The 18,606-nt window shown below is 37.0% G+C and overlaps 1 protein-coding gene across 1 annotated transcript in view; it reads left to right on the top strand.

The window, feature by feature from the left end:
* The window catches only part of LOC106881759 (slowpoke-binding protein), a 37,570-nt gene that overhangs the window by 4,092 nt on the left and 14,872 nt on the right, over positions 1-18,606 (top strand). Inside the window, exons 2-4 of the mRNA XM_052967032.2 lie at positions 12,786-12,850; positions 16,971-17,086; positions 17,934-18,011. Coding sequence (XP_052822992.2) covers positions 12,786-12,850; positions 16,971-17,086; positions 17,934-18,011 — 259 coding nt within the window. The remainder of the gene's footprint in view (positions 1-12,785; positions 12,851-16,970; positions 17,087-17,933; positions 18,012-18,606) is intronic.

The following is an 18,606-nucleotide window of genomic DNA, read 5'->3' as shown; positions in this document are numbered from 1 at the left end:
ACAACCGATGGTGGTGTGTTTACGTCCCCGTAACTTAGCGGTTCGGCAAAAGAGACCGATAGAATAAGTACTAGGCTTACAAAGAATAAGTCCTGGGGGTCGATTTGCTCGACTAAAGGCGGTGCTCCAGCATGGCCACAGTAAAATGACTGAAACAAGTAAAAGAGTAAAAGAGTATATTGAGCAAAAAAACGCCGTCGCCGCATTCATGGTCATCGTGACCATTTAAAGGGATCATATTAATATGATAATAGTAACAGATGATGATGCTGATGATGATGATGATGATGATGATGATGATGACGAGGATGATAATGATGAGGAGGAGCATGAGGAGGATGATGATGGTGATGATGATGATGATGATGATGATGGTGATGATGATGGTCATGATGATGATGATGATGACGAGGATGATGATGATGAGGAGGAGGAGGATGATCATGATGGTGATGATGATGATGATGATGATGGTGATGATAATGATGATTTGCAGTATTTGTTCCAGTTCTTTGCACGCTACCTGTAACGCCTGCAAAGACAAAATTATACTGCCACAAATTGGCGGCTTTTTCGCATAAACATTGGTGGGCAGCACTCATGAGCAACGATCAGTCCTCCTCAAAATATCTTGCCCGAAACTTACACACACATTTGCTGATGTTTGACCCAATACAACCGATTAGATATAGCTGTGTGGGATTACAAGAAAAAAAGCTTTGTTGCGGGAATCAGCTCCCTTCGGATACCTTTATGATTAGGAAAATACAAGAAAAAAAAAATGCCTATGGACCATTGATAAGGAGGAGTCAGTAAATACAGTACCTAAGATAAACTTTTAGCTTCATGACTATTATTATTGAAGCAACAAGATACGTACCGACCCGCCTGGAGCAAAGTATGACTGAACTTGGGTTCTTGGGGCGAGAACGCAACCCCTTAATTTATACGTTACAAATGATCATGATATCTAAGACAATAAAAATCTGTAAGACCCTTTTATGATTTAGAAGAGGATGAATCAAAGATGCTTGCCTTCAGAATCTGGCTACCAAAAAGAAGACCGGTCAAAATTACCTCTGAATTAAAAAAAAAAGTGGGGGGGAGAAAACCTATCTGTCTACCTCTATATGCGTGGGTATATATATATATATGTGTATGTGTGTGTGTACACACACATATAAATTAAAATGGAAAATTTAAATGTAAAGTATATAATACATTATAAACGCTTATTTGGAGGGGGAAATGTGCTGTTGAAACAGGAACCCGGTGTCTGTTATTACCTGAATAACCGCTTTGCTTTTCACGGTTCATTTTTCTCTTCAAAAATGGTCCTTATTATGTCCATTATTATATTTAAAAATCTAACTGCTTAATTTACAATTGTTTGTATTTTTTAGTTAATGCTCATCATAAGCAGCAAATAAAAATATGATATATACCTAAGAAAGCATTAAAATTCCTATCTGCTAGGGTCTGAATGACTTACCTATCATCTATGAAACAAGTGAGATTCCTTGTCGAGGTAGGTGTGTGAGTTATACTTAGAAAACCTTTATAGAATGATATAATTTAGACCAAGAAATGTGACATGTGCTCAGGAATGTACTGGATAACAATGTCGCCCTGGCAATAGCTATGCTTTTCGCGTTCTGTCACAGGAAAGGGGAAGGCGTAGTTCATTTTCTGTTCTAAATTTGTGCTTATACTGCCTTCCTTCACACACACGTGCACGACTGTAGGCTTGATGCAAATGAACAATAGATTCATTAATTAGAGAAGTTGGCACTCCGTCGCTTACGACGACGCGGGTTCCAGTTGATCCGATCAACGGAACAGCCTGCTCGTGAAATAAGCATGAAAGTGGCTGAGCACTCCACAGACACGTGTACCCTTAACGTAGTTCTCTGGGATATTCAGCGTGACACAGTGTGACAAAGCTGACCCTTTGAATTACAGGCACAACAGAAACAGGAATTAAGAGTGAGAGAAAGTTGTGGTGAAAGAGTACAGCAGGGTTCGCCACCATCCCCTGCCGGAGCCTCGTGGAGCTTTAGGTGTTTTCGCTCAATAAACACTCACAACGCCCGGTCTGGGAATCGAAACCGCGATCCTATGACCGCGAGTCCGCTGCCCTAACCACTGGGCCATTGCGCCTCCATTAATTAGAAAATATAAAAATGTAATTAAGAAATGTGAATAAAAACGATGTGATCAAAGATGAAATGTCATCATAATTCTCCTCCTCCTGCACATCATCATTGTCGTCGTCGTCGTCGTCGTCGTCGTCGTCGTCGTCGTCGTCGTCGTCGTCGTCGTCGTCATCATCATCACCACCACTATCACCACCACCATCTTCAGCATCATTATCATCGTCACCATCATCATCAAATACGTACGTTGCTATGTGAGTGCATTTGAAAAATATCACAATCAAAAGATGAGAAAATATTAATTACTTTTATAACAGCATATTACATTGATAATCTTCCTCAGTTGTCCCGTCATACGTAGATCAATTGCCTTTGGAGTGGTCCGACAGGCTGGGAATATGATCAGAAGAGCAATAGACAAGCTAACCTGGAATCTAAACCTGCAGCAATTAACGGTAGAGAGAAGAGGCTGGCGTCGAGATTTACTGAACGCAGTGGGAAAAGCAGACGTCTGTGGTGAGAAGATGGGGAAGAGGGGTGGATAGAGAAAGCGGGGACGCAACGCACGTTAACAAACTCACCTGAATTCAACTGATCTCGCTTTATAGTAATGGTAGAGAACCTTCGGAACGACTATGTGTATGCGTGTATGTATGTTTGTTAGTGTGTGTGTGTGTGTGTGTGTGTGTGTGTGTGTGTGTGTGTGTGTGTGTGTGTGTGTGTGTGTGTGTGTGTGTGCATTAACTAAAGATTATATGTATATACGAAGTCTGATCAATAAGTATCTGGACTGTTGCCATAGTAACGAAGCTAAAGCACGCAGAGCAAAGCCGCTTGGCAAAGATTGACCTTGGACCCTACTATGCATGCGCACTAAGTTTTAATGTTCTAGTTCACTACCACTGTTTACAGCAGTGCTTGGAAGGAAGGTGTGTAGCGTGTGATCGTCACATTGACCATGACAGAGAAAGTTGTCACGGTGATACCTGCGGAAGTGAGCTAGAACGTTAAAACTTAATGCGCATACACAGCAGGGTCCAGGGTCAATCTGTTTCCAGCGGCTTTACTCTGCGTACTTTAGCTTTGTTACTACGGCGAAACATGGGACTGTGAAGAGATAGCAGAAAAGCTCAACTGAGCTATCAGGGCTTCTTATGTTGATTCCAAGTGGCGGACTCCTTGAAGATCAACCGTCAGGATCACAAAACTCCATGGAGAGAGTCAATGGAATGCAGCCATAGGGGTCCATGGCTGTGTAATCAGCTAATGAAAGATTCACTATGACTCAAGTTCCTAATTCAAATTCATAATAATGGAATTGGATGGCGACAGAGTGTCATGGGAATTCGCGAAAGCAGCACTACCAACCATATATATATATATATATATATATATATATATATATATATATATATATATATATATATATATATATATATATATATAATGTTGTTGTACTTGGGGATGGTCATATTGCCAGTTTAGCCAATAAATATATATATATATATATATATATCAATCACGTATAACAACGAAAGAATTAAACCTCAATATCGTTGGAAACAGTGGGCTAAATTTATTAAATGATACAGTTATGAAACACTTACATTCAGAACTCTGAGTTCCGGTGCGAACAATTCAATGAATGGTTGACTTTATTAGCTTTTGCAAGTTTAATGCTTACAGTATGCTTATATACACACACGCACACACACACACACACACACACACACACATGCACACGCACATATGCACACATATATATACACACACACGCTCGCACACACACACACACACACACACACACACACACACACACACACACACACACACACACACGAATATATATGTATATGTATATATACATGTTTGCATGTATGCATGTAAACTAATGTACTGAGGCATCGTGTGTATGTAGACAAACTGTAAGTAAATTTATATGCGTTAACATGCATTTATCCATTTATCCACGCCAGAATATTAGCTCGATTACATTCACCATTTTTTACCTGTTTTTATTTATTTATTTATTTATTCATTTATTTTTGTTTGGCCGGTTTAGTGAGAGTGACTACATCGTTCAGAGACAAGAAATCATTCTGAGCTGCATGTGGAAAATGCTTTAAGTAACATGAGTGTCATATTCGATTGCATTTACTGGCAGTGTGTAAAGAAGCTGAAGTCCTGATACAGCCTCAATGTTGAGTAGATCAACTGTAAATATTTTACGAATGTATGCTTAGTAAACATCGAAAGATCTAGCGTTTAAAGTAGAGGACAAATGCGTTGGAACAGCAGAAAGAACAATATCCCGGAGGTATTGACTGCCGGGGAGATTTTGTCCGGTGGTGGTAGGGATTTTATCCGGAAGGATTTTGTCCGGGGTGGATTTTGTTCGTTTGATGTCAGTATGTTTGTTTGACAACGCAGAGATATGTGGTGATCATGGCCTGTTTATCTGGGAAACACTTAAGAATAGTTTCACGATTACAGATAAAGCTCTGTAGAGATGATGGGTTGGCACTGTCACAACAAGCAACCACCGCATACTTCACGAACTTAGAAAAGACATAATTAGCACGTTCAATAATTTTAGCCTTAAAATAACTATATTTATAAACTTGAGCTCGGCTAATCCTTTGGTGTTTTTATCAACTTAAATGCAGATAAGCATGACATGTAGGAAACCAAGTAAAATACTCAAGAATAAAAATTCCAGTCACCCACCCATAGACTTCAAAACTCAAGCAAAAAGAATTATCTATCAAATAAAACAATATTCTTCATAGAACTGCTCTTTACAATAATAACGTATTAACGGCAAACGGTCATAAAGGTAATATTAAATACTCTACTAATCCTTTGTGACCCACTAACGGGATTAGTCATTGGAAATTATCTGCTTTAATATCCACATCTTGTTAAACTTTAATCTAAAATAACGAAATATTTCTTATGCCTTAATACAAGATATTTCACTAAAATATTTCAAAACTAATTAATAGTTATACAACGAACAAGCAAAATATTAATACAAGTAACTCAGCTAAGCTAGCTAATATAAGTGGTCATGCAGGAGCAAAAACTTATGTCCGCACAAGCATGCATACATTACTGATGCAGAGATCATCTCAGGAAACAAAGCCAAGATACCGAGAGCAAACATGCTCGTGTACGGCGGAGAGCAAAGTAAAATATTTCAATCATTGATAAATATAGACAAGTTGAATGTCTCGAAACTACCCAAAAGGCGTGGGTATATGGTAAAAAGCTTGCTTCCTAGCCACATGGTTCTGGGTTCAGTCTCACTGCGTGGCACCTTAGGCAAGTGTTTTCTGCTATAGTCTTGGGCTGACCAAAATCTTGTGAGTGGATTTGATAGAGGGAAACTGAAAGAAGCCTGTCGTGTATATATATGTGTGTGTGTATATGTTTTATTCCCCTACAAACGCTTAACTGATGTTGGCGTGTTTAAGTCGCCGTGAACTAGCGGTTCGGCAAAAAAGACCGATAGAATAAGTACTGGGTCGATTAATTTGACGAAAAATTTTTCAATGCAGGTTTTTCAATTGCATGAACTAAAAGTCGGAGAGGGACGGGATAAACTACCTGCGTCATCTGGCTATTAAAGCAAGTAGTAATTTTACCATGTCCCTATTCTTAGTGCAAGTTTTAAAGAGTGCAGTTCGATTTTAACAGTTATTTTTTCAAAGCAATAATGGAAGTGACAAAGGAACACATTTGGCATATTTTGCTTTATGAGTTCAATAAAGGCAACAGCGCAGCGGAAAGTGCGAGGAATATTAATGCAGTATATGGAGATTGGACAATAAGCCTAAGCCAGTGTCAACAGTGGTTCCAGAAATTCCAGCCTTGCAACTACAGCCTACTAGACGAACTTCGTCCTGGAAGATCTGTAGAGCTCGACGAGGGCATCCTGCAAACCCTGATAGAACAAAATCCCATCTTAACTGTTGAGGAACTAGCAGAAAAGCTTGGATTTGGTCATTCAACCATTCATCAACACCTACGCTAGAAGAAAAACAACCATCTTTGGTTTCAAGACGAAAGGTGCTCTTCCATTAGGATAATGCTCAGCCACATACAGCGAGGATGATATTCCAAAGGCTGGAGCAGTTTGAATGGGAAACAATGCCCCACCCACAATATTTGCTGGACATTGCCCCATCTGATTATCATTTATTCCGCAGCCTTCAAAATTATTTGGAAGGAAAAAAAATATGTATTCTGTAGAAGAGGTCAGAACAGTACGAGAGGAGTATTTTTCGTCACGAACAAATGAATTTTGGAACGGTCTTGCAAATCTACCAGATAGATGGAAGAGCATTGTAGAAAATGAAGGAGAGTATATTTTAGATTAAAAAAGAATTTTATCATAATTTTGAAAAATAAAAGATGTATTAAAAAAAACGCTTTATTTATGGGATGACCCAATCGATAGTAGACAAAAACTATATTTGGTAACTGAATAAGTGAATGAATGAGAATAAATTTGATAACCGTGAATATTGTTAAATTATGTTCGAACGGAACATAAACATTACTGATTACACAATTCAGAGATACACGTTTTACTAATCAACGTTTAAAAAAATATGATGACAATTCAAATACAAGAATCAAAGTTTTTAATACATGCGGACACTTCAAGAAATTTTGTTTGGCGTCCTGGAAGAATACAAGATCACGTAATTCAGCAGATTTACTATATGTAGTGTTATGCATTATCAAAACAGCTGCATGGCAGTAAAACATGGGCTTTCAGAGCTGACGAAATGCGTAGGCTTGAAAGAAATGAAGCCAGTATGCTTCGCTGGATGTACAATGTCAGTGTGCATGTTCAACAGAGTGTAAGCATCTTGAGAGAAAAAATTAGGCATAAGAGGAATCAGATGTAGAGTTCAAGAGAGACGACTGCGTTGGTATGGTCATGTGATGCGTATGGACGAGCACAGTTGTGTAAAGAAGTGCCGATCTCTAACTGTGGAGGGAACCTGTGGTAGAGGTAGACCCAGGAAGAAATGGAGCGAGGTGGTGAAGCATGACTTTGAACCTCACAGAAGCGATGACTAGTGACCGAGACCTTTGGCGATGTGTTCTGCTTAAGAGGACCCGTCAAATCAAGTGCACCTGTGGTGTCGGCACGTAAAAGATCAACCTTTAAACGTCGGGTCTCATGGAGGCAAAGTGGCTGGGTAACTTTCGAGCGTTGGACCTGACGGAGGCAAAGTGGCTAAGTTCCTTTCGGGTGTTGGGCCTCACGGAGGCGAGGTGGTTGAGTTCCTTTCGAACAGGCCTCACGGAGGCGAGGTGGCTGAGTTCCTTTCAAGCTTTGGGCCTCATGGAGGCAAGGTGGCCGAGCTCCTTTCGAGTGTTGGGCCTCAAGGAGGCAATGACCAAGACCTTTGGCATTATGTCGTGCTTGAGAAGAAGACCCATCAAGCCGAGCAAAATTGAAGTTGTGACAGATACCAGTGTCACGCAAATGGCACCCGTGCCGGTGGCACGTAAGAGTATCCATTACACTTTCGGAGTGGTTGGCATTAGGAAGGGCATTCACCCGTAGAAAACCATGCCAAATCAGACTGGACCCTAGCGCAGCCGTCCAGCGTGCCATCCCAGTCAAACCATCCAACCCATGCTGGCATGGACAACGGACGTTAAATGATGATGATGATGATGACGACGACGACGACGACGACGACGACGACGACGACGACGACGACGACGACGACGACGACGTTTATTTATGTACACGTATAGCCTCGGGCCGACCAGAGCCTTGTGCGTGGATTTGGTTGGCGGAAACTGAAAGAAATCCGTTGTATATATATATATATATATATACGTGTGTGTGTGTGTGTGTGTGTGTGTGTGTGTGTGTGTATGTCCGTCCACTCGTGCCATTGCTTGACAACCGATGCTGGTGTGTTTATGTTCCCGCAACATTAGCGGTTCAGCAAAAAAGACCGATAGAATAAGTACTAGTCTTTCAAACAATAAGTCCTGGGGTCGATTTCTTCGACTAAAAACCCTTTAAGGTGGTGCTCTAGCATGGCCGCAATGAAATGACAGAAACAAGGAAAAGTGTTTCGACTTTGCAGAATTTAATCTTAATATTTAATTTAAGGGAGGCAACTTGTAAGATCATAATATCAAAACACATACAGACACACACACAAACTTTGTAATAATTTTATTCATTAAAAGTTTTAAGAATATGATAATTTACATATTTAATGCGAGAGTACGAATGAGTATAATTATTACGTACTCTAATTACTTTCTATAATATTTAACAGCTTCACTCTCAGTTTCTGTTAATTTCAGATTTTCTGTTCCTGTTGAGAAAAATAATCTATGATTTCAGTCATAATATTAGCGTCAACTGCAATTTTCTTCTGGTTACAATATCGTAACTAAATTATTAATAGGTCCTCCATATCAAAGATTATTGGACTTCCATCTTTTTTACACAGCATATTCATTCCTAAATCACGCCGGTGTTATAGCTTATGAGTTTCTTTTCGGTGAAGGGATGGTTAAAAAGCTCGCTTGCGACAACGTATTTTCGGATTAAGTTCAATTGTGCACCTATGTTGGTTGCTATCAGCATGCAAAACTACATCAGAATAGAATTAAGATCCACTGCAGAAAGAATAGAGAAGAAAGTCTTTTGCTTATACTTTAGACATTAAGTTCAAAATTATTGAAGGGTTTGATGGCAACGAAAACAAAGCTAAAAGTCTGAAGAAAGAAAGGCTCAATGAGTCAACAAAGCAAATTATATGGGGTAAAGTCAGGACGAGATCATAGCTTAGTCCCCACTTTTTGCTTTCTTTCGTTTTGCATGCATAGATATATACATATTTTGTATTTATACCCAAACTGTTATATTTAATATATCTGATTTGTTTATCCGCATAATTGCCTCCATATCGGCCCAACTTGACCCCTCTTATAACCATTCTTTACCCAATGGAATTGATCCCCTGTAAAGACATCGGAGTCTAAGTTTGAATCATTTGAGTACTACTGTCTTCCATACTGAGAATCTATCTATCTATCTATCTATCTATCTATCTATCTATCTATCTATCTATCTATCTATTTATCTATCTATCTATTTATCTATCTATCTATCTATTTATCTATCTATCTATCTATATCTATATCTACATATATATATATATATATATATATATATATATTATACGAGGGTGAGTCAAAAAGTAATGCCATTTTGTTTAGGACAGGTATACTTACCAACACAGGAACATCTATCATACATCAAAATGAGGCTGGTCCTCTGTGGATCACATCCCTATTTCTCAACATAGTCACCGTTTCTCTCAATAGCAATGTTCCACCTTCGAATGAGAGCATGTATCCCTGCCCCGTAAAATTATGTTGACTTTTCTTTGAGCCACTTCTTCACTACAGTTTTCACTTCCTCGTCACTGGAGTAATGTTTGCCCCTCGAACCCTCTTTCGTGGCACCGAAGAGATAATAGTTTGAAGGCGCTAAATCTGGTGAGTGTGGAGGTAGTGAAGAAGTGGCTCAAAGAAAAGTCAACAAAATTTTACGAGGCAGGGATACATGCTCTCATTCGAAGGTGGAACATTGCTACTGAGAGAAACGGTGACTATGTTGGGAAGTAGGGATGTGATCCACAGAGGACCAGCTTCATTTTGATGTATGATACATGTTCCTCTGTTGGTAATTATACCTGTCCTAAACAAAATTGCATTATTTTATGACTCACCCTCGTATATATATATATATATATATATATCATTTATATATATCATATATATATATATATATATATATATATATATATATATATATATATATATGAAAGAAGGTTTGAAAATGCACTTATTTTTTAAAAATATTTATTTACTTAACCGGTTTCACTTTTTTAGAAAAAGATTATCAAAAGTCTTTGAGAATAATAAAAAATGTTAAAAAACAGTCTGAGTATTAAAATGCATATATACATTCTTTGATGATAAAATATATTTAAAGTATAAAGCTTTGTATGAACTTTGTAGTGTTACATACTGATTGTCACACATTCTCTGATATTAAGGTGAAATTGTTAAAAACAGTATATATATATATATATATATATGGCTTTGTGGCTTTGGAGTGTTGAATCCTATTTCTAGCAAGCTGGTATTTCGGTACCGTTATTTATTTGTATATATTGTGCCTATTTAGGTTAAGCTTGCTGGCCACTTTATTATTATCATTATATTTAATAATGGTAATAATACATTATTATATATATATATTTATAAATTTTAACAGAATGAGATAAAAATCCAAGGCTGTGAAAGATTTCAGAACATTTATAAATAGAAGGTCTTACAGCTGTTTCCGGGATATTTTATATATCCCTTCATCGGAGACCGAGTGAGAAAATGGTTAAGCAATAGTTATTCTAGATAAGATATGAAATAGAAAGTGAAGTGGCGGAATGAAAATAGACGTGAGATATGCAGGGATATTGTATCTGCAGTTCCATTATTTAGGTAGAATGGCATACATATAAGATTCCTGTACCTTGTGAGTAAGTTCCAGTAGTATTTAAAATTGGTCATTCCAAGCACAGAGTTTGTAAACGGTGTTATTGAAACTCTATGCTTGGAATGACCAATTTTAAATACTATTGGAACTTATATATAAAATATCCCGGAAACAGCTGTAAGACCTATTTATAAATGTTCTGAAATCTTTCACAGCCTTGGATTTTTATCTCATTCTGTTAAAAAAATTTTATATATACGCATGCTGATATATGACCTACATTGGACTCCTCATTCACATAATCACCGAACCTGGAGCTTAACTATAGTCTGTCCATAGCACTTACTCAGCATTACTTGACACCTTTGGGTCTTCTTGACACCATTAACTCTCATAACCTACACACACACACACACACACACACACACACACACACACACACACACAAGAGTTAAAGAATGGAGTAGATAAGATCCGGGTTACATATGTTTCATGGTGAGTGGATATCCAAGCGAGGTGCATAATGCAATCTACTCAATGTAACTTTGTGTGTGTGTGTATATGTGTGTGTGTGTGTGTGTGTGTGTGTGTGTGTGTGTGTGTGTGTGTGTGTGTGTGTGTGTGTGTGTGTATCTATGTGTTTATCCCCCCATCACTCCAGTTTAAGAAATGGCGATGATTTGTTTACGTCCCTGTAACGTAGCAGTTCGGCAAAAGAGGCCGAGTGTATAAGTAGCAGACTTAAAACAAGTACTGAGATCAGTTTGCTTGACCAGAACCCCTCCGAGCTGATGCCCATGCAGAGCCACACTCCTATGACTGAAACAAGTAAAAGATAAAAGATAAAAGTAAAAGATAAAAGATAAAAGTAAAAGATAAAAGATAAAAGTAAAAGATAAAAGATAAAAGTAAAAGATAAAAGATAAAAGTAAAAGATAAAAGATAAAAGTAAAAGATAAAAGATAAAAGTAAAAGATAAAAGATAGCACTCCAAGCAAGTAAAAGTTATGTGTTTGGAAATGGGTGAGTATATGTACGTATACATGTGTGTGCGTGTATATATATATATATATATATATATATATACTCATAATCATAAATATATAGGGATTGACAGTAACCTGCTTCTCCAACATACTGAGAATTCAGAAATAGCAGTCAAAGAACTACTGATTTCAAAACTACAAATTATTACTCCAGATTGATAGCGATATTTTTGATACACACAGAACAAAAAACAATAGAGAAGAGTAAAAAACACTTGCCTTTTTTCATACTGAGCTACCCGGCAGAAATTGTTAATTATTAATTTTATTACTAATTGATGATTCCCTGCCCTGCATATCTATATATATATATATATATATATGGGAGAATATACAAAAAATAACAACAGACGAGGACAGGTGGTGTAAATAACAAAAGTATATATTAGTATGACGCTCGGGAATACGGAAAGTCTTTGACGTTTCGAGCTACGCTCTTCAACAGAAAGAATACGGAGACAAGGAGAAAAACACGGAGAAAAAAAATTGAATAGTGTTCAGTCAACGGTCAATCATAATAATCTTATATATATATATATATATATATATACATATATCAGTGTCTAAGTGTTTGTAAGTTTGTGGATGTTTGGGGCATGAGAATGTTTCGTCGGTGCGTTTCTTATACATATAACACTTTATACATACATACATACATACATACATACATACATACATACATACATTTACATTATTTACATTACTTACTTTCGACGGATATTTGTCCTCATCTTGTTTGTTGTTAACACAACGTTTCGGCTGATATACCCTCCAGCTTTCTTCAGGTGTCTTGGGGAAATTTCGAACCTGGGTTCTCATTCCTAAGGTATTTTTCGATGTTGTTGTTGTTGTTGTTGTTGTTGTTATTATTATTATTATTAATATTATTATTGTTATCGTTCAGGTCACTGCTTGGAATCGAACTCGGAATCTTGGGGTTAGTAGCCCGCGCTCTTAACCGCTACGCCATATGCCCGTGGGCATATAAATTAATATGGCGATTAATTTATATATTTGTATTTTCAGCTGTTTCTCGTCTCTGCAATATTCGTGCTCATCGTGATGGCTGTATGTATTGCCTGGTGTATATGGTAAGTACTTTATTCCAAGCTTTAGGTTAAGTAAATATCTTCTTATATGGAAAGGTTTTATCTGCGTTCAACTTCGATATCGACTTTGAAAAATATTCATTTTACATCATGTACGACTCGTATCAACAAATGCAGATATCAGTGACTGGAATATGCGCCGCCCAGAGCAGCTCCCACTTCCATCAGATTTAGACAGCAGATCCAAAAGTGTTGGCCCCATAAAAGCATCACCCATCTCTCATCTTCTAGTTATCCAAATGGCAGATGTAAAAATGTATATAAGCAACATAGCTGAGTTATCTTTTGACAAACTAATCGCAAGCTAAGTTATTTACGTGGACCTCATGAACCTAACCTTGTGGTTATGAATCATAAAAATCCTTTATTTAGATTTGCAATACATTATTGTTTAATAACAGTGAAGGGCATATTGTTTCGTAGTAAATAGTTTAATTTTTATCGTCTTCGATTTCAACTATCAGTCATGACTTTTTGCTACGGCCAATCGTTAATGATCATAACAACCTTCATCATTATACAACCAAACCAATTTAGGTATATTTGAAGATGCAGATATACAAAATCTCCGCTTCGAAACGCGGAGTAGATGCAACGGGAACAACTGAAGAAGGGAAATATTCTTTATGTTGCATGTCTCGTTTCTCTGTTTGTTTTTTTTCATTGTTCGAAAAAAGTTCGTTTTCTGTTTTCGTTTCCCATTGTTTTTAACGTTTTTTGTGATATCCTGTACCCATATATGCATGTATGTATACATATAGATGTAGGTATGTACATATATGTATGGATATATGCATATATTTATGTATTATTTATGTTATTATATGATCGAACGCTACTCACTGTCTCCAAGTAAGTTATATATATATATATATATATATATATATATATATATATATATATATATATGTACACCGTAACTTTACGTGTGTAAGGAACCCTTTTTTGTCAAAAATTAAGTTAAGAAGATATGGGAGTTTCTTCTACATGGATAGTATTATAATCCCTTACAAACCCTTTTTCCAAATTGTAAGCTTCAAAAATTAGGAAGTTCCTTATACACGTTAAAATATGGTGTGTGTATGTATGTGTGTGTGTGTGTGTGTGTGTGTGTGTGTGTGTGCGTGCGTGCGTGCGTGTGTGTCAATAGATATATAGATATAGATAGATAGATAGATACATACATACATAGATACATTCACACATAGATACATACATACATACATGCATGCATGCATGCATACAGACGTACACACACACATTCATATAAAAGGCAGCATACTTTCATCCTCTGACCCATTCACACACACACACACACACACACACACACACACACATACACACACACACACACACACACACACACACATACAAAGCACACATAAACCTTTCACACACGCGCGCGCACACATACACACACACACACACACACACATACAAAACACACATAAACCTTTCACACACGCACGCACACGCAACTGTATAGATTTACAAAATTTGAAGACAAAATATATTAGTATACAGTATTACATACATACATATAGACACCAATACATATAGACAACCATAAACACACGCTGAGCAAACATGAATGTGACTAGACAGACATACACACCTCTACACAGTGATATGTATGTACATAAATACTTATACGCACGCACATGTGTAAGCGCACGCATACCTCCCCCGCCCCCACATATATGCATACATATATACGCAAGGTGAGATATCGGAGAGTCTGTAAGATAGACCTTTAGAGGAAAGAGTGAACGTTGTAGAGACCATAGGGAAAGGAGTGATCAAATAGAAGGGGAGAAGGCGGGATTTAATAGAAGAATTGTGAAAATAGATAAGGGAGGATAAAGCAAATAAAATTAATCAGTATGATAAATGAAATAAGTAAAATAAAGGGAGATAAAGAAATAAATGGGTATTTCCACAGCAACACACCATCAGCCAGCAATACGTAAACACACATACATACATACATACATACATACATACATACATACGTACATACATACGTACATACGTACATACATACATACATACATACATACATACATACATACATACATACATACAGGAGTACTGGTGAAATGTCTCAGAGAAAACTTCAATAAAATGTACACGCAACAGACCTGATATAATGATTTGGAATAGAGAAGAGAAACTAGGTACAGTTATGGAAATCAGCTGCCCAGCAGATGTTAACTTACAGCTGAAGATCAGTGGAAAATAGAACACCTACGCTGAACTACTGAGAAATCTGCAGTTACTCTAACCAGATTGCAAGTTCAAGTTTGTACCTATAATTATTAGGACACTGGGATGTGTAACACACTGCCTAAATACCGATCTTGAGAAATTAGGCTTCTCAAAACCAGGAAGGAAGAAGCTGATTCAAAGACAACTGATCCAAGTCATCACTGGAACTGTAAAAATCTGTAAAACTTTCCAGAAGTATATCATTTAGATATATGTGAGCATATCTAGATTTGCGAGTATATGTATGAGAAGACATACATAAAACAAAACATACAAATCTGCACGTATACATACATACATACATACATACATACATACATACATACATTCAAAAATACCCTCTTGATGTTGTTGAAATTCAGATGAAGGAGCTCTGGATCTAGGTTAGAAACCGGTTTTCTCTATTGGCAAGAAATCTTGAAATAAAATTGAATAATAACACATACATACATACATACATAAGTACATACAGTAATAAACATACACCAATGCATATGTACATGCATATATTCACTCACACACATATAATAGATACATACATACATGCGCTCACGCGCATGCAAGCTCTAATCTCTCGCCTTAAATATCTACAACTCTATGATCCCTCTCTCAGACGGAACCAAAACAGCTTTCGCAAAGGCAGATCAACACTACCACAGATCCTTGTCTTTAGAAGAATTACGAGTTTACAATCTCCAAGCAAAAGCCATCAGTTGTATTTGTGCATTTTACCAGGGTATTTGTAAATATCAACAAAACGGCTGTGTTACTTATTCTCATGAACTACTTTATCCAAGATGAGAAAGTCATCACTGTCGTATTTGAAAATCAGTCAAAGTACTGGTGGTCCAACAAAACAGTTTCAAACAACAACAGAAATCATTCATAGGGTCAGTCTAGCTCATTTTCTCTTTGTGAGTGTGATGGACTACATGTTTAGAGAAAGTCTTGTCCCCATCGCAGACAAGGCCTCACAATCCAGCAGAATCAGTTAAGACACCAGAAGAGCCTGCATCTCTCTAATCTTGACCATGCTGATGATCTTGCCCTCACAACTCATCAAAAGCATGATGTGCAAGATGTAAACATCCCATGAGAATTCTGCAACTAAAGTTGATCTGTTTCTCAATGTAAAGATTGAATACACATGACCAACAACGAAGCAAAAAGGTACCCGCCAATTTGCTTCAACGATAGCACATGACTAAAAAGATTTTAATGGCTTTAAGTACCTTGGATCATACGTTGCTGATAGTAAAAAAAAAAGACTCCCTTACATACACAGGACATGCCTAGAGTGCTTGTAACAAGCTTCAAAATATCCAGTAATTAAGCATTTCAAAGTCAACAAGATCTGCCTTCTTCAGGGTATGAGTAGAGAGCATTCCTCTCAATGGAACCGAAATCTGGGGTATGAAGAAGCTTCAAGGTCGCCTTGATGGTACACAAGGATTCTCATGGGAGCTCAAAAGCATCTCATGGTGCGAGCATAAGACCAAAGACACTTATGGACGCATTTCATTCAGCTCTGCTACGTAGGCTAGGCTTTGCTAGTCGCGGCTATAGTATTGAACGACAGGCTATATCAGACATCATACTTTGGCGACTCAACTGTATTGATGTTATAGGCAAAAGGACACGACAGGAAAATGAAGATCTACCAAAGCTAATAGGAGTTAGAGATTCCTGATGTTACATTATGAAGTGCATCTTGTTAGCAGCAGTTCGTAAAAAAACTTAGAACTGTAATTTGTTGTAGCCGTCATGACTAATGTGATACTGAATTGTAGATGACAGAACCTATATTTTTCTTTCGTTTATTTTCTTGATTTAGGAAATACAAAACGAAGCACCGGAGACACAAAGATGGATATTCGTCAATAGACGACCAAGTACCGCTCCCTGAAAAGTTGTTGATAGACCAACAGAAACAAGAAAAATCTATAAAAGGTAAGACTCAATCGAGACTATTTTAAAGTCAACAAAAACAACATAGTGAAATTAGTTCCAACAGACTTATTGCAGGGAGTGTAAAAAATACGAGCAAGAAATAATATAGCAACATTAATGAATAACATTATTTCAATTTTTTTCGGCAATTAAAAGAAATAACTCCGGAGATATTCCAGTTATATTATATATTAAGCGATAATTACCGAAATTGCAACGAACGAATCCTTAAGTACAATTATAATAGTTTTCAGTGGTTGGTGTAGAAAAGTAGAATTGTTTCAAATTTATGCTTCACTAAACTCCTTAATAACTTTCCTTACCTCAACACATTTCTTCATTCTGATGCGAGCGAAGATCACTGAAGAATCGAAGGAAATTTTGGAACAATAATAATACGCATATCATAATATATTTTTTTTACACAGAGTTTAATTTTTAGAAAGCATTGATTAATTTTTGTAATTTGCGTAAAAAAAATCTTAAAGAAACAGAAGTAAAATCAATGAAGAATAGTATAGAAGGGTTAATATTTGTCAATACTAGGGCTGCGAACTACCAGAATCGTTAGAACGCCGTACGAAATGCTTGGTGAAGCCTTCAGGTTTGGAATCCTGTGATCATGGATCTGGTGATTAAGGCTGATCCAGAGCTAAGTAAAACGGCCTGGATGTAAAATTTACACGATTTTCACGTTTATTTATCCGCTGATAAAGAGAGCCTAAACAAGCCATGATCATCCCCTTCCTTTTCAGTCCCGAAAACAGAAATCAGAAAACTTTAGTTGTCACGACTGGGTCTATTATGGATTTTATTTATTTCTTTTCTTTACTTTTTTTTTTTTCAGAACGTACTTTAATGGCCTGCCAATATTATCTTCGCAATGTGAACCATTATAGTGATGTCCAGCAGCTTGATGAAATAGGTACGTTTCAACGGTAAACAAATTCTAGTTCATATGAAGATGGGTGGTACACCTGACGCATCATGTGAGTAAAACTCACCACTTTAACCTTTGGAGACATTTAACCGGGTTTCAATTTGTTGAAAGCGTTCATCTCCCTTCATATCAACGCTTTTCTACTTCTATTGATCAGCAAATGCTCATTCGGGCAGAACTATTAACACATCGGACAAAGTGCTTAGCAGTATTTCTTTTGGTTTTACGTTCAGAGTTCAAATGCCGTGGAGGTGAACTTTGCTTTCATCCTTTCGGGGTCGATAAAATAAGTAACCGTTAAGCACAGGAATCGATGTAATCGATTAGCCCCACCCACGAAATTTCAGATCTTGTACATGTAGTAGAAAGTATTATTTATATAAAAGAGTTTGACAGTTGCGTTTTGCCATATGTCCCGATTCATTCCTTGTCTGAATGAGCCAGAACATAGCGCGAAATATTTTAAGTGACTCTCAATATTTTTTTCTATGCTTGAAAACAATATGCATTTTCACTCTCCATTCTAAATTGAGTTCTTAGCAGGTAATGCTTCATTTGGTGTTAACATTTTAACATACTC

The sequence above is a fragment of the Octopus bimaculoides genome, chromosome 4 (assembly GCF_046866305.1).
Source record: "Octopus bimaculoides isolate indiv1 chromosome 4, ASM4686630v1, whole genome shotgun sequence".
NCBI classification, from domain to species: Eukaryota; Metazoa; Mollusca; class Cephalopoda; order Octopoda; family Octopodidae; genus Octopus; species Octopus bimaculoides.
Note: the sequence above shows the minus strand (reverse complement) of the source record. Positions and strands in the feature narration are given on the sequence as shown.